Source organism: Strix aluco, chromosome 12 (assembly GCF_031877795.1).
Source record: "Strix aluco isolate bStrAlu1 chromosome 12, bStrAlu1.hap1, whole genome shotgun sequence".
NCBI classification, from domain to species: Eukaryota; Metazoa; Chordata; class Aves; order Strigiformes; family Strigidae; genus Strix; species Strix aluco.
Window position 1 is genome coordinate 20,622,415 of NC_133942.1, and position 27,348 is coordinate 20,649,762.

General features: G+C 39.7%; 1 protein-coding gene across 5 annotated transcripts in view; it reads left to right on the forward strand.

Moving 5' to 3' along the window:
- Positions 1–27,348, forward strand: part of ARNT2 (aryl hydrocarbon receptor nuclear translocator 2) — a 104,880-nt gene that overhangs the window by 53,949 nt on the left and 23,583 nt on the right. For 4 of the 5 annotated variants that reach the window (XM_074837365.1, XM_074837367.1, XM_074837369.1 and 1 more), the window contains 7 exons: positions 5,636–5,738; positions 7,741–7,806; positions 8,130–8,215; positions 17,171–17,247; positions 19,359–19,493; positions 20,370–20,444; positions 24,572–24,723. In XM_074837365.1, coding sequence (XP_074693466.1) covers positions 5,636–5,738; positions 7,741–7,806; positions 8,130–8,215; positions 17,171–17,247; positions 19,359–19,493; positions 20,370–20,444; positions 24,572–24,723 — 694 coding nt within the window. The remainder of the gene's footprint in view (positions 1–5,635; positions 5,739–7,740; positions 7,807–8,129; positions 8,216–17,170; positions 17,248–19,358; positions 19,494–20,369; positions 20,445–24,571; positions 24,724–27,348) is intronic. The other variant, XM_074837368.1, reaches the window with a different exon arrangement.

Below are 27,348 nucleotides of genomic sequence, written 5' to 3' on the forward strand. Positions count from 1 at the left end.
TTTCTAAAGACTTTAATGTACTAATAGAGAGCCACCACAGAAGTCGTCCTTTGTTCTCTGACCCTTCAGTTTGAGGGTCAGCTTACATTTGGAGATGTGTCCAGAAGCATCAGTACCTTGACCATCACTTTGCTTTTATTTTTAATTATTTCCTCTTGTTTTCCTGCATCCATGTCTTCTTTTTTTCCATTTTTATTGTAGGATAAAGATGTTTCTAGTTTTCATAAGGATTTTTGGGTGCAGTATTCCTGTGTCCTGTTTGTCTTCCCTGAGTAGCCTGCGGAGTATTTCTGATGAGCACAAAGTCATCTTTTGTTATCTTGTCCAAACCAAACTTAGTTTATCCTTCATTTTATTTTGCCTGGAAAGAAATATGTAGGCAATCGAGTGGTTGAGTATAATTATGAGATATCTAACTTGCTCGGTGTAAGACAAGACACTATCAACTACAGTGTGAAGCTTTCTGGGTTGCTGAAGGTATGAGGGCAAGGTGAGACTCCATATATGAATTCAGACTGGTTCCTTATCAGGTCCAAGGATCTGCGCAAGACAGCAGTCCATCTACTGATGAGTTAGAGGGAAATGGAAAATTGTATCATGTACTTTGCCAACAGTATTTTTGTGAGCATGAAGCCAAAACACATTTCTTCTGATCTTTGTAACAGGTAGTAATCTTTTGTTGCAAAAGAGCAGTATTTCCATGCTGCAAACTAGATGTGAATACTGCATGATTGTTTTTTTAGAGACAGCCTTTTCAACTTACACTGAAATTTTTGCAGAAGAATGCCCTCATGTAACAACCTTTCTTTCTAATTACAGACTGTAGGATTCTTAGGAATCAGAAATCCAGCAGAGAAGGCATTGTTGTAGAATTAGGTGTTGAAACTTATGGAGTTTTGAATCCCCCAAAACAAAAAAGGAAAAGAACTAAAGTAACACAGAACAGACTGTGTTTGATTACCCAGCTATAAACCTTAGCATATAGTGTTTAAACATGGAGGAACAAATTTTCTAACAGGCTGGTGTTACTGTGTAAAGATGGATTTGAGCCAAACTCCCAGATTTGAAACCTCATGAACTTCAGTAGGCCCAGACTAATCCTTGGCTTAGGTTCATCTCAAACATTGCAAACACAGAAAAGATATTTGAACATTTACAGTAGCAATTGGAGATCCAACAGGAGAAGGTTCATGCATAGTCTGTTCACTATTTGCACACACAAGGGGCATATCAGTGCCAATATGAACATTTGTCCACTTGATCATGAGAACATTTTTAGAGCATCTTCGAAAACACGCTGCAGCATAACACAAAGGGAATGTTTCTGGCGTGTGTCCTTGGTACTTGGTTACTAACTGGTCTCTTTAGTGGGAAGAGCTTTATATGGCTTCTCTATTTTACCCAAATAATGAATCTCTTGCACATTGTCCTCACCTCTGGTCCCCTCTGAACAGCCCTTTCCTGGCATCAGGTTCCTGGGTGTCTTGGTGGATTCCTGCTCAGAGGACAACTGGTTTATTCCAGGTTTAAGCAATACTGCCTTCCCAATGGGGACTGTAGTGGGTAGGTTTCAGCAAATTATCAATTATACCCAGACCAACCAGAGAGATTTATGTGCTGGTTTTAATAAGCATTATGCTCATCTATTTGCTTTCTCTTTTGCAGCAGAGTAAACAGGTTTCCTCTGAGTTGTGCAGCTGCTGTAAGTGGTAATAAGACAGCAGTGTCAGTCGCAGTAGTGCTGTGATGGAGACACGCATCCTGCACTTGCTGTATCTGAGGGTTGTCTGGAGCTGGAGAGGGGAAAAGTTTAACATGAAAATGAACTACACGCAATTACCAATTTATGGAGAAGCTCATAAGGAATCCAGCTGGTGGTGGAACTGGGCTGTTAAAACTGTTCTTCTGAAGAAACCAGAAGAAGAAATTTTTAAAATGCACATGTACGCTATTCAGTTAGCAGAAGCTGTCAGAGCGTCCTACAATATTTATAATTAGTAAGAATAATATCACCAACATTTACATCAAATGTATTTTGTGTGTTTCCTGTGGAGAAACCTAAATGAGCATTTATCACCAAGGTAGCAGCACCACTGTAAAAGATGCAGGAACACATGGAGGTATAAATATTTTATGGTTCTGTGACAGAGCTATCATCAGAGCATGCCATCTCCTTAAACTGAGCTGTCTGTATGACACTGTGTTGTGATTTATGCCAGTTTGCTTGACTGCAGTGTGGGACCTGCCAGGGTCCATCCCATGAGCAGCTGCAGTGAACTGTAGATGATATTAAAGCAGATAGAAGATGATTTTGTAGTTCCATGCTGGCAGAAGCAGAGCAGTGTGGGTCCATCCCCTTCTCAGAGTCAGGTGTGGAGTAGTGAGGAGCCTGGGGAGAAACAGCTGTGAGTTTTGTCTTGAGACCAGGTGACATTTTCTTGTCACAGCTGCAGATTGGCATAACAATAAGTTATGACAAATAGAGTGGTACAACTCCGCTTGTCCTGGCTTCATCGTTTTCAATCTCTGCACTTCTTCGGAGTTACCTGGTAAAAGCTAAATGCTGTAAGTCTAGGTCTAGGAATGAAGATGGTTTTTTGAGCAGTTAGCACAACAATAAAAAGGAGTAACACTGTATCCAGATTGCCATTATTAAACAGTAGAGCTCTCCAAACAGAGAAAGCTCTTAGTGGTACGTTTGGAAGCCTGCAGGCAGACCCAGGGTGCAGGCACTTGGGAGTATTACACCATTCCTTTTTCCAAAGCTAGCATTTACCTGTGCCGCATGGCCGCATTGGTTGCATACAGATCTCACAGCGGGTTGTTTCCCAGTTTAGTCTCCCAGGTATGCTCTGTGCACATCACAACAATTATTATTAACTTAAAAGCTCCAACAGAGATACCAGCCCTGGTATGTCATGTCTTAGGAGATCCCTCTTATCCCAGGGAATGCACTGACAGGCTTGTTTGAGCTAAATTGAAAGCTTTGTCCCTAGTCTATAATTCTTCCTCTTTTTAATATAATTTGATCATAAGCTTCTAATAATATAAACCACAAACTGCTTGTTCTTTATCAAAATCTACACTATACTGTTAGAGCTCTCCAAGGTTAACACACGCACAACGGACTAGTGAAACAAGCTGCTGGGAGAGCTTTGTTGTAATATCTACGGACCAAACATTTCTCTGACTCATACCCCCGCATACCCCCTGTGGTGATTTTGTAAGTCAGGGCAAAATATAGACTACTATTTGTTATCTGATACATATTTCTAAGACATTGCCAAACAAAAAGCTAAATTTAAAAACTATGACTTTTGTTGTTGGTAGTTCCAGACATGCCAAAGGAACGTGTCAGCAATTTTAGGCTTAGTGGCCACATAATTGTGAAGTATGCTTATTATTATAGATGCTCTTGGATGATAAAAACTGAGACTTTTCTATTAGCTGTTTGAGTTACATTTACTGTCACTGCTTTTTGATTATTAGTGTCACTTCAAGATTTTGTACTGGAATGGAAAGAAAAATGCACAGAAACTTCTTTTGTTTATGACAAAGTTATTGTGTCCAAAGAGAAAAAAATGCTTTTGATGTTTTGATTCGGCTTGTATGCTCACACGGACAGCCATTGGGTCCTGCACATATATTCTGTCTTTGTTTGCTTTGTCATGTATTGCCTTCATTTGTGAGTCAGTTTGCCTCTTGTCTAATGATATTTTATTTCTCTAAATTGTTTGATTAGTTGAGGGGATGGGAAAATAGACTGTGGTTTTGGATATAGGAAATGAGACAGAGACACAGACTCTCTGATGCAGGGAAGGGAAGTGTGTTTGAACCTCAGATCCATCCTACATCATAGGGTCAGCGTAACTGAGCTGGGAAATGTGGTGGTGTGATTGTCCCCAGCTCACACGTGAATCATACATCTATATTAATATATAGCCCCGTGCTCTGAGTCGAAGCATCTTCAGGAATTGCTCCCAGGCTTGCTAACTTTTTAACCATCTGAGGTATATCTTGGAGATGCACCAGATGACACAGTCTGACCTTCTGTCAACAAGGATGGCTTTCCTCCAGAAGTCATTATCTTCAGTATACCGTAAGAATAAAATGCTACTGCCTAGTTTCCTATCGAAAATACTGATCTTTAAACTGTTTCATAGTGATTTTATTCCCGTTCATGGATGGAGGTGAGTATTTTCAGTTAAAATAATTCTGAAATTAATGTTTGGCAGTAGGATTATTTCAGAACTTAATTTTTGGACAGAGACTTTTGAGGAAATCTGATGAGGGAGACTGAATGTATTCTGCATGATTTCTTCAGCCTAGCACAGTCAGAGTATGGTATCTTCCACTGCTGTAAACTTGGCTAGTTATATCACGGTAAAGGCTTAGGCTTGTATGGTTTCAGTTATTGGAAGATACTGTACCTACCTTAAACATGTAGGTTTGCTCATGGCCGTGTGTCATCAGCACTGGTGGCTGTCATTTAATTGTCTAGCAGCTGTTCCACTGTGTTTCTCTTGCCCACTGTCACTTCTGTGGCTGTATCCAGCCCTGAAGCATTGTGGATCTGGGCCAGCGATTCATTTCTAGTCTGTGTTACTAATGTGCAAGATTTTATAATCATCTGTTAGCAATTGAGCTGTAGATGCAGAAGTCCGTTCAGTTAGTTCTTTGGTGATAAACAATAGGATTCTAGGTGATATCCTGTACCTTGCCATCACTGATCCGAATCTATCTGTAGTAATCACTGCCTTCTGTTTTGTCTCAGGAGAATGGAAAGGTTAATCCGTTATCACCTTGCTACCTTTGTTTTTTGATAAAGACCTCCCCCAACTTACTATAGGAGCATCTGCTCAGTGCTCCCTCCATCCTGTCCTCTCTTGAGATGACTTGATTGCTGTCATCCCTTTTCAGTGCTGTGTCTGTGGGGTGAGATTCTGAGGTTTGCAGTCAGCTTATGGTGATCAGCAGGGTCCAGCCATGGACCTTGCATAGGCTCATGTTGCTGTGTAGTGAGTTGGACCATCTCACTGATCCGGCTGAAAATTAACTTTAAAAATATGCTGACATGTAAGTTTTTTATCAACTTGGAAAGGGCCCCACCGCAAGCGCTACTGTGATCTGTCCTGTATCTCATCATCAAGGAGGAAAGCTTGGTCTTGTGTATTCCTCACCATCGCTGCAGCCCTGAATATGTGAGATGGTGTTATGGTGAGAGTGTTCTGGGTAGACCCAAGAGCACTGGGAAAGAGGAGCAGCTGTCAGGGGAGTGATGCATGTTGCTTTATCCACAGTTCTGGTAAAGAGTGGAGCGAGCAGATCAAGTCAGAAAGCTATGCTTGCTGTCATTGTCTTCTCTGCTTCCAGATATTTGACCCTGGCTTGGAAGTTGGTCTTGGGCCAACCGAGAAAAGAGCCATCACTGTTGTGACTCAGAGTCAGCTTTGCTGAAATCATTAGTTAAACCAACGCATAACCCATGTGAGACCAGGATCAAGAATTTTTGTTGGCATTTTCCCCCTAACTGGGCTAATGGCATTTAGCTTATGAACTTACTGTCATATTAGTTTATAGTAAATGGAATTAAATTTATGTACTGAACATCAGTTGCTCTCTCTGGCTTTTCTAGGACGAATCCTGGACTTGAAGACTGGAACAGTAAAGAAAGAGGGTCAGCAGTCCTCAATGAGAATGTGCATGGGATCAAGGCGCTCTTTCATTTGCAGGATGAGGTACGCATTTACCTTGTATTCCTGTGATGGTTCCAGTCCCATCTCAGATTAGACTTCAGAGATTTTGTTGCACTAATTTGACCTTGCTTAAAAAACAAAGCTGTAATGACACACTCCCATTAAGCATTTCCAGAATGCTTGCTTTTGGAACTGGAGTAAAACTGAAACCTGTCTTCCGTTGTGATTAATCACAAAACAGCACCTCGTTTATGTGTTGCAGTTATTTTTATCAGTGTGGGGTGTAGGATTCTTTCCCCAGAGAACTTCATGACAATTTCACCCCTGGAATGTAAGCCATTGTCTCTTCTAGTCAAATTGTTCGAATCAGTGCTTTGGGAACAAAGCTTTCGCAAGTGTAATGAAAGCCCTACTCTGTGTATTTTTTCAGCAAACCAATAATATTAAAAGAATCTTGAAGACAAACAGGAATTCAGTTGCAAACTTGCCAGCTATGTAGGAATTAACCTAAGCCTGGTATGAATTAACCAGATGTCAGCTGGTTGATGCTAGATAAATGAGTAATTGTTAGAGGGTTTTTATTTTGCAATTTTCCAACTTCTCCTGTATTGCTTGGGCTTCTTTAAAGAGATCTGCCTGCCCAGTGCTTCTGACTGGGGCTTATGGGCACTTCTGTTGTTGTAGTGCTAACGGGATAAAATGCCTGTTGCTATTGTAATAAATTTCTCTGTGTGGTTGGGGGGGAAAGTACATAATTACATCTGCAGCCTATAACCAATATATGTGTTGAAAACAGATGATGCAAAATTTATATGGAATGAAACATGCAAAGCAAAATATTTGACACATTACAACAGATGCCTGTACTTTGGTACTTCGGTTATGTGGTGGATTTTCTTCCGGTCATATGAGGAAGCAGGATGTATGGCTCTTGGGTGCCTTTTTTAAGGGGTTTATATAGTTCGTACCTGCATGATTAGGCTTCAAAGCTATAGCTCCTTTTCCATCCTCAACTGGGGGGAAAGAAATACAATGTGGCAGAGAGACCTTTGGAACATTGCTTTCTCTTCCTCCAAGCTGCACGTAGTGGTCATGTGAGGAGGACTTTATTGTGCAGAGAAGACCAGGCCTAATCTCCTGTTTACAGTTGTTCCCCAGCTTTTAAATCAACATTTCAGACTGCAGTTATTTCCTAGCACCCTGATTCTGTAAACTCCAATGCATGAGAGTAGTTTTATACATGCCTGTAGCCCCATTGTTTTTGTAATTCTAAATCTTAATTGTTCATTCCTTCTCCTTGGCAGTGACCAATATAAAAAAAAAAAAGAGAATAATAATAATAATTTAAAAAAAACTTGTGGGAAGAATGAGCCTCAAATAATGTGAACCTTCCTTGTGATTACTTCTTTCATTGTTATTGTTCTTTCTTCAATTGAAATTGAACTGGTTTTACCCTTCAAACTATTTACTTAGCTTCAGATGGATTGTTAAAATTACACAGTTAGGCATAGTTAGAAGTATCACAAGATATACATGAACAAGTGTTAAACAAAGTTACATGACAACGAAAATAGTCTATTCTTGCAATCACTAGATTAGTATCTACTAACATTGTAGCTGGTGTATGGCAGTCAAAATGTTCTGTCCAATGGAAAACTGAGATTATTTTGTGTGGATATTTGGGGGCCTGATTTACATTCTTCTTTACTTTTCACCCTTGTTTTATAGTATTTTGAAGTGTATTCTTTAGCCACTCTTGGAATATCTATTTCGAATAGTCTTTAGGTTTTAGGGGACAGGAGGAAATCTTTCTGTAGTCTCTTCTACTTTTCTTTATAAAATAAAGAAAATATTTGTATCACACCCATAAAGCTCAGCCTGTGGAAGCAGCAAGTTTTAAGAAAACATGAATCTGCAACTTTCTGTCAGAAATGAATATCCATTATTGTCTACTTACATATACTAATAACGATCTTAAAATGCATTTTCATCTTGAGTATTTATATTAATTTTTGAGCCCTTTCAAATATTAATTTAATTTTAGGTGTGGAAATGCTCCTCTGGATCATTTACCTCTGAACAGAATAACCACCATGAGAAAAAGATACAGGTACTGTTACTTAATTTACCATAACAGTTAGTTGCCATAAGCACTCTCATTTTCCACTGGGCTAATGCTCAGTCAAGGAGTCGACAAACATCCTGGACAAACATCTGCGTTAGCATACAGAGTAAAATAGCACTTCCAAGAAGTATTACGGAAAGCAAGTAACACTTGAATAGATTTGTAATGGAGCTGCCATTGTACACAACTCTAGGTTGACGGTTATTTCTAACTTACAAATATCAGTAAATCATTAGTAGTAGTTTAAAAACATAAAGCTATTCTGCTTTACTGTCAATGTGATATTTTTGTGTTTCCTTTTCATTTAGGAATGGTCTTGGCCCAGTAAAAGAAGGCGAAGCACAGTATGCTGTTGTCCATTGCACTGGCTATATCAAGGCTTGGCCACCAGCAGGTGTGTATCTATCTCAGTGAACTATCTGCAACACAGTTCGAAACCTGGCTTAGGATCCCTTTGCTGGTACAAAATGAGGATGTATTTCAGTGGGGTAACCCATTCAGTCCCATCCTGAGAAGCCTTTGATATCAAGAAATCAGCTGTTGTTACTCACTCTGGGCATCCCTGTTTTTCCATGTGAAACCCTTCTCAATTTCATTGGCACAGAGAGCTGTAGAAGCTGTCAGTAATGTGAGATTACAGCAGCTGGAGCCAAAAATTTTCAATCTGATAGACATAAAAATGGCCTGTCTTTAAGAAGGTAAACACAAAGCATTTGTACCTCTAGAAAACGCCAACTAGTGCTTTTATATTTAAGTACTGACTTGCAAGCACGTATGTGTGAAAATACGTAATTTCAACGCATAGGTCTTCACAGTGGTGGTGGTAGTGGAGAATGTTCAGTGTTTGTGATAAGTTCTGTTTTGCGGCTGTTTTTCTGGGAAACAAGTCTTGGCAAACTGCTTTGAACTACAGAGAAAAACATTTACCTACTGCAACTCAGTATTACATATGGGAATATTCACCTTTGAAAAATTCAAAGGGGAGACAGTAGACCTCATCCAGACATCATCATGAACTGGGTTAGTTGACCTTGGCATTTGCAGCAGTTGAAGAGGCTGTTTGCAATATGACAGCGCCTGCTGGCATAAATCAAACCATGAGTTGTCCTGCCCTTTTGTGGTCATGTACCACAAGCATAAATCACTTTGTCCAGGGATTATGAATGCTAAGAGGTGGTTTGTGCCAAGCCTGTGCTACGGTGTGCAGACACTAGCATGCGGGTGTGAACTTCTTGTTGATTTCCTGATGAACTGCAGTTTCAGAAGAAGAGGAAAACTTCCCCTCTTCTTGCTAATAGGTTTTAATATACTTTAGTGTGCTTTAGGAGTCAAAATGTTTTGATTTCATTTCTGGCTCAGAAGAGTGAGAGCACAGTGTGTGTAAATTGCTCTATTTATAAATAAATATAACATTGATAAATATAATATTTATTATATTGCTAAGGGTGGGGTTTTTTGTTTTCTTCCACAAAAAGATTAAATTTTCTATCGGTAATTCCAAACATAATTGAATTCAGCCTTGATATACAGGATGTCTCTTCAGGAAGGTGCAGGTCAAGGGCGATTTTTTTTTTTTTTTTTTTTTTTTTAGCTCCTTGCTTAGCCTGAATGACAAGCTTGCTGCATGTTGTGGGACCCTGAAAGAGGTCTAACCCTTCAGGAGTGTATGTTGCTAATGCAGAGCTGCAAATTCATGAACTCATGTCAGCGCTAGGTTACAATGTCAGCACTATATGACTTCCAGCTGCCATTTCTGCAGGGGAGCAGGCACTGCGGTGCAGGAGCATGGGTTGAAAAGGATCTTCAAGTGCCCTGTTGCCACGTATCACACTGTAGGTTCCAGTTTATGCTAGTGAGGTGTTTTCCCCTTCCCCAGCTCTTCCAGAACCTCACTGCTCTCCCATGCTTAATGACCTCTTTAATTTCCAGTCCCCGTTGGTTTATGGGAGGTTTATGCCAGTGTATTCTTGGACTGTATTTCACTGAAGATCAAGTGGGAGTTTTCCTGCCTTGTGTCTGTCTCTCTCCAGAGTTCTGGTGCATTTCCAGGAGGAGGTCATATCCTGTCAGCCTTGACTTTGCACAGTTAAACCAGCTCACTTCTTCTAATCACCATTCTCACAGTGCATTCTCTTCTTTATCCTTGTTCTTTATCCTCCTCTGCACTTGTTCATGTTTTCACTTAATGTTTCAAAATGTGGGTCACTGGCACTAAATGCTCTTGTTCCAGATGAGATTTTAGTGATGCACAATGAAAATAATATTTCCTATCTTGACTGACAGTATACAATATAGCATACTTCTCTTTTGCATAGTGCATCCTGCTGGCATCCTAAATCCCCTGCCTTTGTCTCAGTTGTCAAGTCAAGATCTTCCAGTTCACAGCAAAAATAGCTTTGAATTGTGTGATCTTTCAATTAGTAATATGAAGTTTCATCCCGTTTCTGTTGCTGTAGTTTATGACTGTTATTAGTCCCTAAGTGCATGCTTATGCATTTAGTAATGTTGAATCGCATCCCATTTCTATTACTCCATTCCTCAGAATCACATGGTGCTCCCTTATGATACACCAGTGCTCCTCCACAATGTTAATGCCTCCAAACTATATCACAATCCTAAGGGATGTTTTAGATTTTGACAGCCTTATGTGGAATTTCAGTGGTCTTTTATTTTACCATTCAAATTGTTACTCGTAATAGTCATGGCTGAGTGCCTTTTTCAGGGCATATAGTACTGAATCGGGGCCTCTTTCATGAGTGTTTATTTGCCCTCCCAGTCTTCCCCACTTTGGGTTGGTGATTGTCATGTATCCATTGACTTTCAGAGTTGAATGGGAATATCCATGGGCTGGATTGGTCCCCAGTATGTTTAGATAAATAAGTGGCAACATCACTGCATTTGTTCTCATTTCCAATGGTAATTCAACCATAATCTGCAAAGCAAATGAAATAACTGCAGCAGTAATTGAATTTGCTAAGGCTTTTCTACCCTGTAATAAAATTACTTTTGTTCAAATCAGCTAGAGAGTAGCCAGCCCCTGGCCTTTGCATCGGGTCTGGATTCTTGGGAATAAATGGGTTTGTGCTAAATCACAGCTGTTTAAAAATTCAGCTGTGGAAAAGATCATTTTCATTTATTTTTCAATTGCCAAGTGGACATTCTAATATAAACTCCATATCCTTTTGGAGCATGCAATGTGGCACATACATTATACAACTAATATAAAACACATAAAACATACTTTTGTAAATGAAATAAAAAATATTTATCAAATGCACTTAGTCTGTACTTAATCTGATTTGTTTAGCACCTGGCATTTTCTCATTCTGGGTTGTATTGCATTGTCTATGGCCAATGTGTTAATTTTTTTAATTCCACACTGAGTATAACACAATCAGTATTGATACAGAAATATCAAGACAAGAGCTGCTCTGTGATCATTATTAGTGTGACAGACTATCAGGTTTGACAATGCTGCTGCTGCTGTGAGTAATCTCTGCTAAATCTCTTAAGTAATTCATATACTTTAAACAGGTGAAAACAAATGACAGCTGGCATCAGTATGGTGGCATATTTTAAGGACTGGGTTTTTTTTGTCACAGAAGTAAAGTAGAAGGCAAATTCTGTTATGGCTTGGGTCTGTGGTCAGTGTGAAATCACTTAGCACATCTAGTCTGAGTTTTTTGGGGGTTTTGCCCCTTATCCTTAATGGAGCAGGAAGGCTCACTTATTGGCAGACTGCCCTTTTCCACTGAGAAATGAGAGAGAAAACACAGAAAGCATCATGCCTCATCCTCCGCTCAGAGCATGCAGGACCCGCAGGCAGCACCTGCCTCTCTTTCCTGACAGGGCAGACCCAGGAGTGCTGGAGCCTCTCTCTGTGTTCCCCTGAAAAGGAGCTATTTGGCGGTTCCCTTCATACAGCGTGTTTGCCTCTGAGTGAGTGGGACACAGAGAGAAGACCGAGCCGCTTTGAGGAGCGTGTCCATTCAGGCTGGGTTACTTAATGCTCTGTTAATTTTCCTCCATTGTGCCTGCAAGAGAAAGATAAAACTAAACTCAAGTACAAAACCCAGCATATGATACCTGTATGCTTATATCCCCATAAATTATATGTTGGCCTCAAGTAATCCAGGTAAACTGTGTAGAAGTCAAAGGAAAAAGGAGTCGGATACATTCCAACCAGTTACGTTGTTCATTTCTTACATGGAGTGTATGCTAGATTAAATAATGACAGTGCAGTGTTGGCTTATTTTGAATGAGATAAAAAGACCCCTTTTTTGAAACTGGCTGAGCACCAATTCGAGCCTTTGCCGCTCCTGTTCCTGGTGAAGCAGCTTGTGATCCTTAGCCTAGACAAAACTTCAAGTTCATAACCACTCACAAAACTGAGAAATGCTGACCTTCTCCAGATCATTCAGTTTCCAATTTAAGCAAGCATTTACTTCTATTTTTTTCCCCTCTGAGCATCTCGTTCCTGGACGGAAATTAATCTTATGTGGTCCATATGATATTTTCCTAATAGTTTTTTTTCATGCCATAACAATTGATGGAAAATATTTGGTGGAGAGTCTGTCAGGATGTTGCTAGTTTTCTGTAAATCAAAGCCAGGACCTGCAGAAAAACACAGTGAAGAAAAGGCGCTTAGATAGATACTTATTTCGAAAACTTCAAATAAGAAGTCCCAGAATAATGTTACATTCAAATAATGTTGAAATCTTTTTTTTTTCTTGTTAGTTTTTTTATCTTAAAAAAGAAACATTTTAGTCTTCCAAGTCAGACTTACGGTAACGTCTTAACCACAGAATGCCAAAGCTGTTAGGTTATTTTAAAGTTTTGGCCAGAATCTGGACGTTTGTGCAAAGTACTCCCTCTTCCAATACAAAACAAAATAGTTGCTTGAATATTCTTTGCAGTGCTGTCATTTTTAAGGTGCTTTTTTTTTTTTTTAAAGAATAATTTAATTTTTCTTGGGATTTTTCATGAGATTTTTCCTTGGTCTGCTGTTAACATCCACAGCCTTTTTTTGGGAAAGCTTTCTTCCATTGTTGTGTATGGGAGATAAAGTCACACTGCAGTTTCACGCACAGGCGTGTAGCTATCAGAAATGGTTCTGATGGAGGTAGGCATTAACAGGGCTTTGCTAGTGACCACTGGACACTTAAATTATGTCCTTCTAAAGACTCATAAATAACTTATTTTTGAGTGTAGTGAAGTAAAGCCACAAATCCACTAACACTGTTCTGGGACTCACAGAATATGCAGGATAGAAGGATAGAGAAAGAAAGCAGAAAATGAAGCTGTTCTGTTGTTAGAGCCAACTGGAAGCTTATTGGGAAAACTAAAAAGTTCCTTATGTCCACACAAACACATGCCATTGCCCTGTGGGAAACTGTTTGCTGGCATAAAGGACACTTGGAAATTAAACATAACCTCTAACGGCACAGCGTTCTATTTGTGATGCTCAGTTGCAGGCTTAGCTTTGCAAATTGTTGATATTAACTTGAACAAGCATAACTCTGTATTTATTATTCAAGAGGAGCATATATTTGGTGTTGAGAAATAAAGCCTTTCTCAGGGTTACACATAAAGAATGTGAATAACTAATGTATGTTTATTTTGTTGATGCTTCCTAAATATCAGTTTCATGGCTGCTTTCTTGGAGGCTTTTGCAACTTTTTCTGGATGTACTGATGATATTTGGTGATGTTAAGGAGCAATATTACATTATGATAAGAGCCAGACAAACCAGTATTAAGCACAGTACACGTATCTTCATTTACCTGTCCGCAATGGAGTGTGTTCAGTAGGAAGTATGCTAAAGCAAAATGAATCTCTCTACATCTCATATATAAGCTCACCCACAGTTGAAACTTTTTAACTATCAGCAGGAGAGCAAAGAAAACAATTTCCCTCTATGGAATGCTGTCAGTAATAGCACTTACACTGCAGACAAGAAGACAATCATTCTGGCATATTTTTACTCTAGGCACTTTGTGAGGAAGGGTTAGCAATTCACTGTGTCACATATTGATTAATTCCAGGTAGACTGTTTTTTATTCATAGGGTGTCTTGTGGGATAACCCAACTAATACATTTTCCAGTGTGTTATAGAGACCAAATGTAATCCATTTTGGGGAGAAAAAAAAAAAAGGTGACAAAAGGAGTCAACAGCCTCCCTTGCCAACAGAGTGACATCAGAAATGGTGTTTCTCAGCTAGGTTTAATTTTGGAGATTGTTTATGTTGCTTTGAGTTTATTTGGGCAGTAGCAAGCATGGACCAAGTTCCTAAAAAGGAAAGCGTTGTTGGAAACTGCAAAGTGGAATCCATCCAGCTGAGTATCTTTGCTGTCCTTTGCAATACACTGCGCTGCTAAGGAAATGATTGAAAAAGCTTTTGAAGTCAAGGGAAAATGCTTTAAATTTGTCCTTCTCAAATGGAAACTCCATTTTAAAGGGACCTTTTGCTTAAGGTTATCCAAATAGAATGGCTAGAATTATTTCCTTAAAACATCATTTAGGCCCCTGTGTTTAAGTGGCCTGGTTCTCAGAAGTACCAGTCATCCACCAAGAAAATCTGGTGAAGATGGTAAGACCTAGAATCACTCACCATCTTTGAAATCAGACTACCCGTACCGAGCTGTCTGAATGTCACTGTCATTGCTTCAGGCACCAGCTTTTAAAATGTTTGTTCTTTCAGCTGATGGTTGAGCTTGTGAGTTTGCCCTGGTGTGGAGTTCAGGACTGAGGAGTGAGAGACTCCTCATCCATCTCCTGGAGGGATGCAGTCCCTGCTGCTGTCTTCCAGCCAAGGTGTTAGGTCAACTCTTCTGTTGCTCTGGTGCTTTCTTTCCTTCTCTGGTTGTTTTAGTACATTGCCACATTTTTTTTCCATCAGTCAGCATCCTCACACTCCATCTTAAACCGCTGTATCATTTAATTTGGCCTGCTCTCAGTTCACACCTCTAGTCACTGCTTTATAAGGTGAAACTGCTGGATTCCAGTTACCATCCCTTGCAAACTGCACACAATTCTCAGTTAACCATTTTCTACCTATTTAAAATTAAAATTGCTCATGTGGAGGAGTCTAGGTTCAGTTCTGGGAGCTCACCCTTACAGGCACCCCACGTGTATGTGAGCAGATAGCAGACATGTGTCTGCCAGAATTTTGTCTAAAGTGGACACAGTTTTGAGTAGATGTGTTTGCTGCTGCTTTTTCAGGGTAATTTTCTCTCTTTTTCTCAAGAGGCAGCCAAATTCAGTTCCTTTGCCCATTGGAGCTGTCATTAGGTAATTACCAAGTCTTGTATTGAAGAAATAACTGTGTGTAAACACAGAAGGAAGGAAAACAAAATACTTCTGTAATATGAATCCCTTAACTGTAGTTTCATGTCAGTGGTTTATGCTCTCCGTGGTATGCTGGTGTCTCAGAGCATGGGACTTATTTGTCTTTGGACTCTTGTTTGTAGTTTGCCTGATGTGTAACAGAAAAGTGACTGGAACAGTGGTGTGGGAAATACCAGAACAATGCTTTGTAATTTAACTGCTTGAAGGATAAACTGATAAACTTCAGGCAGTGCAGAACGGTCCCACAGGGAGGGTAAACTCAGGCTATCTTCATTTCAAGGATGCTCTAAATCAGGTGAAGGACCTCAAGTGAAAGTTTGGGTCCCTAGTAACCTGCAGAGGGACCTTTATTGGAAGCACAAAATAATGTTTAAATCGAAAATAACATGTGTTGATTCCTTCCAATGTTATTTTTAACTTATGTGTTTAATGATTGATTTCTTAAAATGTACTCATAAGGTCACATACTGCCACCTTGATCTTCTTACACAACTTCTGAGAAAACATTTCAGAGGAGTATCTCAGCATTTGGTGAGGGATATCACATCAGTTTAGAAGCTAAGGAGTTATTTAGGGACAAATTTGTATCTCTGGATAGCAAGATCATTGTGTAGAAGACAAGGGGGTTTTGCCCACCTCTTGTAGTGTGTGGTGTGGAAATTCGTACTGCACCTCAATTTCCCCGTTGTTAGAAGGGACAATAATGTTCCTCCTTTGTAAAGCTCTTGAGATCCCCTGAAAAAATCCCAGTTATCTGTTGGGGGCTGCAAATGAAGTTACACCTCCAAAACTGTGAATTCCATTGCAAATAAAGTTTGAATATATTATACAAAAACACAGGGTTTCTTCTTTCATTTTATTTTATTCTATAGCTCAATGGGAACTGAAAAATATCTGTAGAGTGCTATTTAGAAACTGTCAGATAAGGTTCAATTATTTTGATACAAAATAACTTCAGAGACTATGTCAGTTCATTCAGCAGCATTTATAGTTATTTTTCAGAGGCGTCATTTAAGAAAGTTGTATGCTGTCATCCTCTGCATGGTCCAAAGATTGACTTACATTGGGAATTACAAACTTTGAGAATAAAGTGGCAGTTGTTTCATAATTGATAGCTGCTTTGCAATTAGTTTCATTAATGCTTTAAAGTGCTTCTGAAGTGATTCACTCCCTGTTGTGACTGAATTCCTTGAAAAGTCTGTGGAAGAGTTTACAAATCACTTAAAATAAGTCAGCAGTGTCACTCTTGGAAGATGTTTTTTCAAGTACTTCACAGGAAATTGGTATCTCAAAACTGGAGTTGGGAAATAGCCTTAACTAAAAGCTTAGCCAGCTAGCAAGTAAACAGAGCTAATCTGAATGTTCCTATTTGTGAAACACTGAGATGGAAAACAGTACACATGTATGTTTTGAAATTATTCCTGTGTTTATAACAGTTACTCCTGCTACACAGCTGAAACAAACACTGTTAGCAAAGCATCCACATTTTTTCAATCTTTCAACATAACGACCCAGATTTAGTCCATTATAGAAAAAAGTAGAACCGGCTGTTAAGTATGAGCACGAAGTTAATGAATAATCTAGGCTATGCCTTGTTTTTAAGGCTCATTATAATATATTATTCACAAAGAAAACTGAATGTAGTGTGCATTCACTGACGATATTAAGTGACTACATGGTTCCAGTGACATGCTGCGGAGCAGTGCTCAAGGAAATGTTACTGTCTGTCTCAGCGTATGAGGGAATTTTTGTATCTGCTTTATCTTCAGCAGCCAAAATTGCTGCTGTGGGTACTGCATATGCATGAGAGGTATGTAAGATCAAGCACGACTAAGAAAGATCATCTGATCTGAACTCAGAGATAATACCTGAATTGTAGAGAAGACAGTAAGGTTATTTTGTATGATTTAGAGCATCTAGAATAGTATAGAACCAGGCCAGCAGCATATCTACTCATCCAAATTTCCTAACTATAGCAGTATTTGTTATCTTCTACTTTAGGAATGACTATACCAGAAGAAGATGCTGATGTGGGACAAGGCAGTAAATATTGCCTCGTGGCGATAGGAAGGCTTCAGGTAATCCCAGTCTTTCCTTATATAAACTACTTGTGAAAGCATAGTCAGTCTTGTGCTTTAGTTGTAAAGGATTTGCACAAAGTTCTGGTACTACACCGTAACTTTTAACATGCCTCCAAAACGCGAAGTGTCTTGGTGTTGGTGTGCAGCCAGTGATTTATAGAATCCTGGAATGGTTTGGGTTGGAAGGGACCTTAAAGGTCATCTAGTTCCAACCCCCCTGGCATGGGCAAGACTTGTTTGGAACATGTCACCAGAGCAAAATGAAAATGTGATTTTTGGTATATGTGTATTTAACCCAACAACAGCAGCAAAGACGCTCCTGGAGCATGAGCATGTGCAGACTTACTACTCTCTAGGGCGCGTAGGGCTGGGATATTCTAGACTGTGAGAACCATGGCAGTACAGGTGCTGCAGATGGTAGGTTAAAGTGGCTCCCAAAGCCAGTGACTTGCTGCCTCGTATTCTTTCATTCATTCTCTCTGGCTAATCAACTGCTTGAAAAACTGTGATGACGGGAGTTATTCTGAAAATGATGAAGATAAGGCAGTCAAGAGGCACTTCACAAATAATAGCTTTATTCTCAGTGTGTGCTGTAGTGTGCATTCAGATGTGATGTCAGCGAAGGGAACTGTGAGAATAAAATTTTACTTCCTTTTTGTCCAGACGGTTGCAGCTGATGTATTACGGTTTTTTTCTTTGTCTCTTGCTGATGAGAGTTCTGAACAGGATCTAGACCAGTTGCGGTGAATATCCTTCACTGCAGCAAGGAGGCTAATTTTTATCCTCCCGGTCTGGGAATTCTGCCATGGGTGAACATGTTTGAGCCTCCTGCATGGTCTCCCGTTGGCCTTCACTCAGTGCCATCTGCTAGGATGGCATCACTCCTTCTTACAAAGTAGAATGACCCTTTCATTAGAACACAGGTGCCAGACCCATCTTACTTGAGGTGAACAGCCTGCACATTGCTGCAAGTGTGTTAGCGCTTCTGCAGAGCGTGTCTCCATTGTGATGGCAGAGATACAAAAGTATTGCATGATGCGTTTATAGTCAAGGGTAATATATTCCACTGGTGGAGCTAAGGAAGTTACGGGGATTCATATGTTACAGATGCCAAAGAAAGATGATTTCCAAGATCACATTAGTAATGTGGAGTGTCAAAACATCTGTTATGTTAGAAGAGCCAGCAGGGTACATGAGGGAGGGCAAGAGGAGACTCTGGGGATGGGTTTAATCACAAAGGAGTCAAGGTGCACAAATTATAAACTCTGCTCTGTAACAGCAAATTGAAATCTTGCATGCAGTTAACCGGCTAATCTGCTTTAAGACAGCAACAAATGAGATTTTGCTGCTTTTGCATTGGGACCTTGTTAACAGAGATGGCTCTGAAAGTTGTAAGAAAAACAACGGTCTCATTTGTAGGCCCAGTAGGAATGAATGAATATGAAGTGGCCTGATTGCGTGGGTTTCAGGCAGAGCTGGAAATGCATCATTCTTTCTGATGAGCTTTGAGGAGCATTTACAGGAGAAGTGTGTTTTTATATTGTGAGCAGTCACGTGCTGGGTCAGTATCATCACCTACCTCAATCTCTGGAGAACTTTGTTCAGGTTCTCTGGGTGTTCTCAGATGACCCTAACCTGAAAGCTGAGTGTTAGTCTGAGCTAGTCCTATTAGATATGTTTACTGATAATGATTTATAGAGATTGACCTTCCCATCCTAAAATGCATGGGTTGAATTGTCCTCTGGAAGTCTCTCATTTTTGGTTGACAAGAGGAGGAACCAAGGCGCCAAATTTTAATGTGGTCCTACAGAGTGAGATGAGTCCAGCCATAATTATATCCTTACTATATCCCTCCTTGTTGGGAACTTCTGGGGTATTTGCTTTCCTGTTGTGCTGTTAAGCCTGGATACATGCCACAGGGTGAGATATTTGCACTGCAAACTAGACTAAAGGCTGTTCCGTGTCATTTATTCATGCTATTATTTTATTTATGACTTCCTTCAGTAGTTAACACTGTGCCAACAGATTTTATTCTTTAGCTATGTAATCAGCTTTGACTTAAGGTGGCTGTTCTGTGGACTAAATGCTGTGGAATTCATTGGTCCTAGGTAACTAGCTCTCCAGTGTGCATGGACATGAATGGCATGTCGGTCCCAACTGAGTTCTTGTCTAGGCACAATTCTGATGGAGTCATCACCTTTGTCGACCCAAGGTGCATCAGCGTCATTGGCTACCAGCCCCAGGTCAGTGAGTCCAGTAAATGAGGAGACTGATTAGAACTAACGAAGAAAATTCTGTTTCCACTTAAAAACAAAAGCAGCAAAACATGACATATTTGTAGCTGATAATTCCTATGTCGTGCACTAAATGCCATTCATTTTTCTTTACTCTCCATGCCTCTGTAAAATGTATAGTTTTCCCCTTTGTTATGTGGGATATTTTTTTATACCTTTTAGATCCAAATAGAATTCTAACAGCAAGATGCTTTAAACCTTACACAGCCTTCCAGTGAAGACATTTCTATGATAGAAAGTTAACAGTGCTTGGAGAGAGTTTTAGTCCTGTAGATCTTTACTTCTGCTGATCTATTGAACAGTAAGCAAACGTTGTTTGTGGCATCTATTTTCCTTTAGGCTTACATCTGCTCCTCTGGATAGGAGACTAGTCACAGAACTGAGTAGAACAGTAAATGAACACCTGACTACCAGCACACTCCCTCAGCTGACTCTCAACAGTTACAATTTACAGGCAAAAATAATTACATGCTCATTAGATTTTCCCATTTATTTTGATTTTTAGGTAGCTTTATAGTATCTGTTTTTACAAAAATTAGTGCCATAAAATGAGCTGTAGTAGAGGATGTCAGTCTCTTCAAGACACCATTTCACAGGTATTTTAAAAAGTCATTTAAAATTTCTTTATAAACACGTGTATCTGTGTAACAGTACAAATATAATGTTGGACATGATGCCTACAAACCTTGTTTGTATGATTCATCCCTGATTAACTGAGTTGTCCTATTAAGAGTGGTAGATCTAGCATCTGCAAGGTTTCCTTGCAGATCTGCACATGGATTTGTGTTGTGGTCTGAGTTTTTACACAGCTTTGTTTTATTCTAGGATCTTCTGGGGAAAGATATTTTAGAATTCTGCCATCCTGAAGATCAAAGCCATTTGAGGGAGAGTTTCCAACAGGTGCTGCGTCCTGCTTCTTTTCTTCTGCCGTTTATTTATCATTTTTGTTATTATTTTGTTCAGAGAAGTAGCTTTTATTTTTCATTTCAAGGTATTTTTTCTGTTATGTGGGAGAAGGAGTGGCAAGATACAAAATAATTTGTTGATCAGTTACTAATCAGTTAAGCTGCATAAATGGTAGTTTAAACTGCAGCATCTGTTTGCTGCATTTTCAGAAATAAGTCACCTAATCATACATTTTGTTTTCTTTTTTTGTTAAATGAGTGTTCACTGCACAGTTAGAGCTGGTTTGGAGATGCCTGTATAGATCCCACTGTGTTAAGTGATCACCAAAAGTATTTACCTTCCAAGATGGGCTGTTGATTTGAAAGTAGTTACACCCTGCTGTAATGCCGGATTGTTTATGACCTAAATTCTCTACTAGCATAGATGATGTGCTTCATACTTTAATGGAGTTACACCACTTTACATCAGTAGAGAATGTGGCCCTTCTCCCTATTAGGAATTGAAATGCAGACAGAAGTAACAACAGAAAAACAACATATGGAAAGAGTTACTGATCTGGATTTGTTTTTACAGTAGGCCACATTTACATCAGCTATATCAAAGGTATTTAATCGTTGTAAAGCTTATTGTTTCAAATTGATTTGGGGCGTACAGTGGGAGTGCTTTCCCCAAGCCTTCTGCTTGTTTCTGGTCTTTTCAGGGCTTTCCATGCTGCACTAGAAAGCACAGTGTAGTATGTTTAACCGATTGCTGAGGTTCATATGATCTCAGTGGTTCCAGATTTTCTGACAACAGCCTATAGCTCAAGCAACTTTTGTTGATCTGTCTTGTGTTGGATGCTGAGATGTATTTTCAGCTGTGGAACATGGATACGAAGTGACTTCTAAAATAATTTGTATAGCCAACTATTTATTCAGGCATGGCACGCAAAAACAGAGCTTGAAAAGCCTCTCTGGGGAAAACAACTGAATGCTGGTTTGTGCCCATAGGATAGATTGTGAAACAGAGGTTATGATCTCTACAGAAGTGTTTGAGATAACTCAAGAGTACCAATACCTTACACTATTTCTCACTACCCCCTCCCTCAAGCAGAGACTACCAGCCCCACTGCTGAGCTAGCAGAAAGGTCTATGTGAGCACTCTGCATCCACTTCATGTCCCTTGAACAGACTGAGTTCAAACAGCAGCTGTTTGAAATTTTAAATTTAAATTGTTTTTAAATTCAAGATGTTGATTCGCAGGCAGGAGCCTGTGACAGTTAGGTGCTTGAAACAGGTCGCCACACCCAGTCATCTTCTCTGTCCCACCTTGGTTGGGGGTGTGATACTGCAGCTGAACCTACCTGATGGGTAGCTGTCACCAGGAGTCAGGTCCTACTCCCACTTCTCTCCTCCCTGACTTTCTCCTCACCCTTCCTACTGTCCTGATACTAGCACAGATGGACTTGCCGGGTAGGCTAGCTGAGGGACTAACTGCTTTTGCATGGGACTAGCTTTCATCTGGTTTAGCTCCCTGAACCTGTGCTTCATCACATCAGCGGCGCAGGAAGAGCAGCGAGAACGCATATGCTGTTTTTCACTAATGCCCAAATGATTGATTCCACTAATTTATCCAAGACACAATGGCAGAGAGCTGCTGGATAATAACATGTCAAACATCCGTCTCTGAAGTGATTGCCTGGGGCTCAGAAGGGCTGACTAGCTAACGTTCAAGTTAATGACTTGGTCCTTACTGTGGTGTTCACTGAAGAGTGAGATCAGGTCATGGGAGGCTGCTGGTCTGTCCCTGAACTCAGTTGCTGGGGACTTCACTGTCACTACTTACTGTTAGACATGTGCATAGATGATTCACTGGATCAGGGACCTACATGATTTGCTTAAGGTCATACAAAAAGACAGCAGGAAAAAATGCAGATTAGAAGTGAAAGTTCCTGTTCACTTGACCTGTCTTCAATCTATGAAAATATTGTGCTGTTTCTTTAGTAGGCAATTCCTTTTTCGGTATATTTTTGTTCAGTACAGTAGCAGTATGATTGGGGCTGTTATTTCAATCATGCAATAAAAGACTGAAGTAAACAGTTAAGCTATGCACCAGGTGGTTTTTATTTCCAAAGAATGTAAGACAGTAAAGGTTAAACATTAGCTTTGAAATTTTTCATGCTATCTTGTTTGTGTGCACTGTTTAAAGACAGTTCAGGATTTTCCCACCAGCGATCTCTATGCTTTATATATTATTACAGAATTAGTGTTTGCTTAATTCAGACCTCAGGACAATAGATCACTGCAGTTTGTTTTATTATTGTTAGTTTGGCCTTAGAAATCTTTTCATTAGAAAGGTAACTGTGATTTCCAATAAACTCTCTTTTTTTTCTAAAACTGTGAAAACTTGACATTTCTAATTTGCTGACAGTATTAGAACCAGGTTGGTGCATAACAGAGGAGGGAGGGAGGGTTTTGCAGTTTTTGGTCAATTGCCAGTATCAGTCTCAAAGCTTTTACTTCCTTGGGAAGATAAATTCATTCATCAGGGTGGGAAAATCAGGCCAGAATAAGATAGTCTCAAGGCCAAGATCAACAAATAGAGTTTAGTATCAAAGGATCCAGAATACAGCTATTTGATATCCAGTAGGATGCTATTCAGATTGGACACTTTTACACAAGCTCTGTGTTTTTTACCCTGGGTGTGGTAGTAGAAAATTGCTGATAAAAGAATGTCGCTCACTGGACTCAAACTGCAAAAGCATTTTTTTAGAAAAACAAAAGACATTTACTTCAGTATTATTTTGAACTTCCCTGGGCATTGCTAAAGCTTTTTGTGTCTTCTATTTGCATTCTTTCCATTTAATCCTGTATCCAATTGATCAATTTGAAATGCAGACCTTTGGAAAAAAAAGGATTGGAGCATTTTTCCTAATTCAATTGCTTGTCGATAAAGACAGAGGATAATGGTTTTTCTACTTTTAGAGAATACAGGCTGCAGATAGCTAATAAAAAATAAATTCCAGTGGATAAGGATTAAGAATCCACAATGAGACTTGGCATTTGTTTGCAGTAGACCTTCCCTTTCCTTCCCTGAGGCACCCCTGAGATAGCTTGGTGGAAAAGCAATAAAAAAATAAACACAGATAGCCCAGGTAAGTGCCAGCTGAATGACATGAAACCATATAAGTTTTCTTCTGACTTAGGCTAAGATTGTTAGATAACACATAAAATGCAGTTACAGTGCCAGTGTGCGAGTATTTTTTTGAGTGTACTTCTTTAGCTGGCTGCTTCTTATTTCTCATTTGATGCCCAGCTACTGGCTTCAACAAAACTTCAGCTACCAATGACAGAATCTGAACTGAGTATTGCCAGACATCTGAATTACTAGTCATAAACAAATAGGCTGTCCAAGCAAAGAATTTGCTCTCCCTTTTCATTAATACTGCTGAAATGGACAGTGGCTTATTGGTGTTCTCTCCATTCAAAGGTTAGCTCGCTCTTTCTTGTTTCGAAAACCTGAAGTAAATGTCTCTTGTTAGGACTTTGCCATCGTAGATGGTCTTGTGTTTGGAAAAAAAACCCAAACCAACCACGTATGGTTTCTCAAAAAAGCCATCTTTATTAAGTATTATCCTAAATTTTGATGCAGATGTGTGATTTGGTGTATCACATATATGAATTTTATAGCTAGATATCTAAGCAGATAGTCAACCTCAAAATGTTTTTTCTTGTGGGTTTTTGTTTCAGCTGCAATGTTTGGTTTTATGGTTTACATATAAACGTTTAAAAGATCCTCAGTTTGGTTTTTGTCAGTCTGTTGATAAGCATTCCACATTAAAACCTTCTTAAAGCTTCCCTGTTGGGATAACAGCACAACCTGTTGGTTGTCCTGTATCTGTATTCTTATATGCAGGCTGGAAAATGGCATTTTATACGATAAAGCGTGAGGATTTCATTCTGAAGGAAATAGCTGCAAACATGAATCATATTTTGCTTATTTTCTTCAAATCAAGAGTCTCCCTGCTGTGTCCATAGCTTTCTGCAATTCAAGTTTAAAACGTACCAGTTACTGCTGTTCACTATTCATTTGCACAGCAGGTAGCAATCTCCTTCTATTAACCTTTCCAAATGGTTTTGCAGGTTGTGAAACTGAAAGGTCAAGTCCTGTCTGTGATGTATCGTTTTCGTACCAAAAACCGGGAATGGATGCTGATCAGAACCAGCAGCTTCACATTTCAGAATCCTTATTCTGATGAGATTGAATACATCATCTGCACCAACACTAATGTAAAGTATGTGCCTTTCCAGATGCTTGTGTATGTGGTTTTGAAAGAATTTAAGCATTGCTTTTTGCTGGAAAACACAATTCAGATTTTTTGGTAGCCTGTTTCTAGCTCCATTTGTTTCTTTATAACAGTACAGTCTGTAACAGGGTTTTTCTGCATCATGAGATCTCACAGTGTAGCTGATTCTCTGTCATTATCCTGCAATGCTTCCAGGGCCTGGCTGCACTGGGGGAGGAATGTCACTTATCTGTTATGTCATTAGACAAGCCCATTGATCTCAGTCCAGGCTGCCTTAAACTAGCACAGAGCTTCCAGCAGCAGACCAGCTGTCCTGATACTGGAGGAAGGTTAGCCTGATTCCAAAGCCAAAGAGAAAATTGCGTGTCCATGTTCATTGTGATCATACCATTCCATAGTCCTGGACGTCTTCTCCTTGAGCTGTGTCTACTCTTACAGCCGATGAAAGCTGGCAAAATTATTTCCTAGTAGGCTTGAGTGGGAAGGGTTCCTGATACTCAGTTAAAATCTGGTGGAATATCCCCAAGTATGAGGACAGATCCAACCCTGTATTTTAAGAGGGAAATTAAATCATCCTGTCTTTGAATTAATATTTTCAAAAATCTGTCACTGAACCTCTTAGGAGGAGGTCACCCTGGGAGTATAGTGGAGGTTTGTCACCGTGTAACTGAGCAGAGATGCTTTTGGAGCCTCCCGAGTTCTGAGCCAGTAACTGCAGAAGCTGATCTGGCCTTGATAAAGCTGTTGCTTTATAGTGTGTTTTTTTTTTTTTTTTATAAATAGTCCTTCTTTCCAATATAAACTTAATCTATTTCTAAACCAAATCTGCTTCTGGTCTGACCAAAGATTTTTTTGCCAAGTTTTTAGCTCAGAGGAAATTACTGGTTTTAAGATCTCAACCTGTTAGACCATCTAATGGAAATGCTGAATGAGCAGTTTACTAGTGGAGATGCATGCTGAGAGCTTCACTTGCAAAACCAAACCCCTGGGGCTTTGGCATTTGAGCTTTGAAAGCTAGTGTCTCTGGGTGTTCCTTGACTTGTTCCTTTGAGCATGACACGTACCTGGACTAGAGGGGCTGTGCTTTCACTCACTTGAAACCCAACATCACAACCGTTTTGCTTAGTTTTTTCAGCATACCCAAAAAGGCCAGCTTAAACAACTGAATAGTTAAGCTCATTGACAACAAGCAAATGTGTCTTAAAATCAGACAGCTAAATATCTCCCTGTCTGCACTGTGCATCAAAATAGATATTTTCACATTTCTGCTGTCCCATATTTCTTTTCCAAATAATTTGTATATGCAAAAACAGGCTTGCAAAATAAAAAGCGACTTCTGAAATCTGTCCCAGGCTGGCTTAATTGTGCTTTGTTCCCAAGAGTCCGCAGATCAAAAAGTGGGGCTATAGACTGTGTTGACTCTGGGAATGTTTTTTTCCAAGCCTCCACTATATTGTTCAGCTTGGCATCGCAGCACTTACTGTGATGAATAGGACAGTGCCAGCTTCTGGCTCTTGTTAGATCTGTCTTGCTAGGTTTGAATAACAACCCAGAAATGTTGACCTAATATGGAAGTTGCCTGCTGCTACTTTGACGGAGGATGTTCCCTCTTTCTTGTCATGCAGAAAATGTTCTAGTCTTACAGCGAGATACAAACCATTATATGTCTGGTTTTGAATAGTAGAAAGAATGCATTATTTGAACTGTTTTTCTGTTTTCCCCCCTGTTCTCTCCCACTCTTGGTCAGATTTCCGAAGAGGACTACTGTAATGTTCTGCTGTTCCTGCCTGTTTCTGGATTTTTTTTTTTTTTTTTTTTCACATTTGGGGTCATGTTTTGACTGATTTTCTAGATGCCTTGCGGAGTTGTACGTCATGGTAACTGTTTATTTCCGCCTCCTCATTCAGCTCCTGCTGAGGCTAGATGTTTGGCACCAGCCCCAGTGTATGTGGCCATCTTTACGTGTCGGTGGAAGTATCAGATGCTCTGGGTCCAGCAAAGTGCTTCACACGGCAGCCAAGCAGGGGTGCCTTCCACTGCACAGTTGTAGGCAGTTCTGCACAGAGACAAATTTTTATTTGTCTATCGCTGTGATAACCTAGCCAGCTCCATAAAATACAGGTTTGAGGCAGTTAAAAATTCATCATAAAATTGTAAAGACACGGTAGCCAAAGGTTCTAGGTTTAAATCAGTTTTTAACTTAGGATAGTTTCAAACCACAGCACATACGTCTGTGTGTCTGTTAACAGAATAGCTCTCATTCTGCGCTGGTCAGTGAACAGCATTTTCCCAAAAGACTGTAGAGGGCAGTGGTGGTTCCAGTTGTGGAGGGATTAATTGAAGGTTTTTTGTTGTTGATTTGGTTTGTTTGTTTTCTTTTTTTTCCTTTTTTTTTTTTTTTTTAATGATACTCCTTTGGAGCTTCAAACAGTCAACTTTCCAAACTTGCTTTTGGTGCGGAAGGATAACGAAACATTAGGTTCAAATGTTCACTTAGTTCCTTGCAAAAAAAGAAAATAAAACTTCTCTGTTTCACTTGAGTGTAGTCATCCAAGAGAAACTTCCTGGAGAAATGAAGCATTTAACGTTTAGCATTTGTGCTGGGTTCCGCTG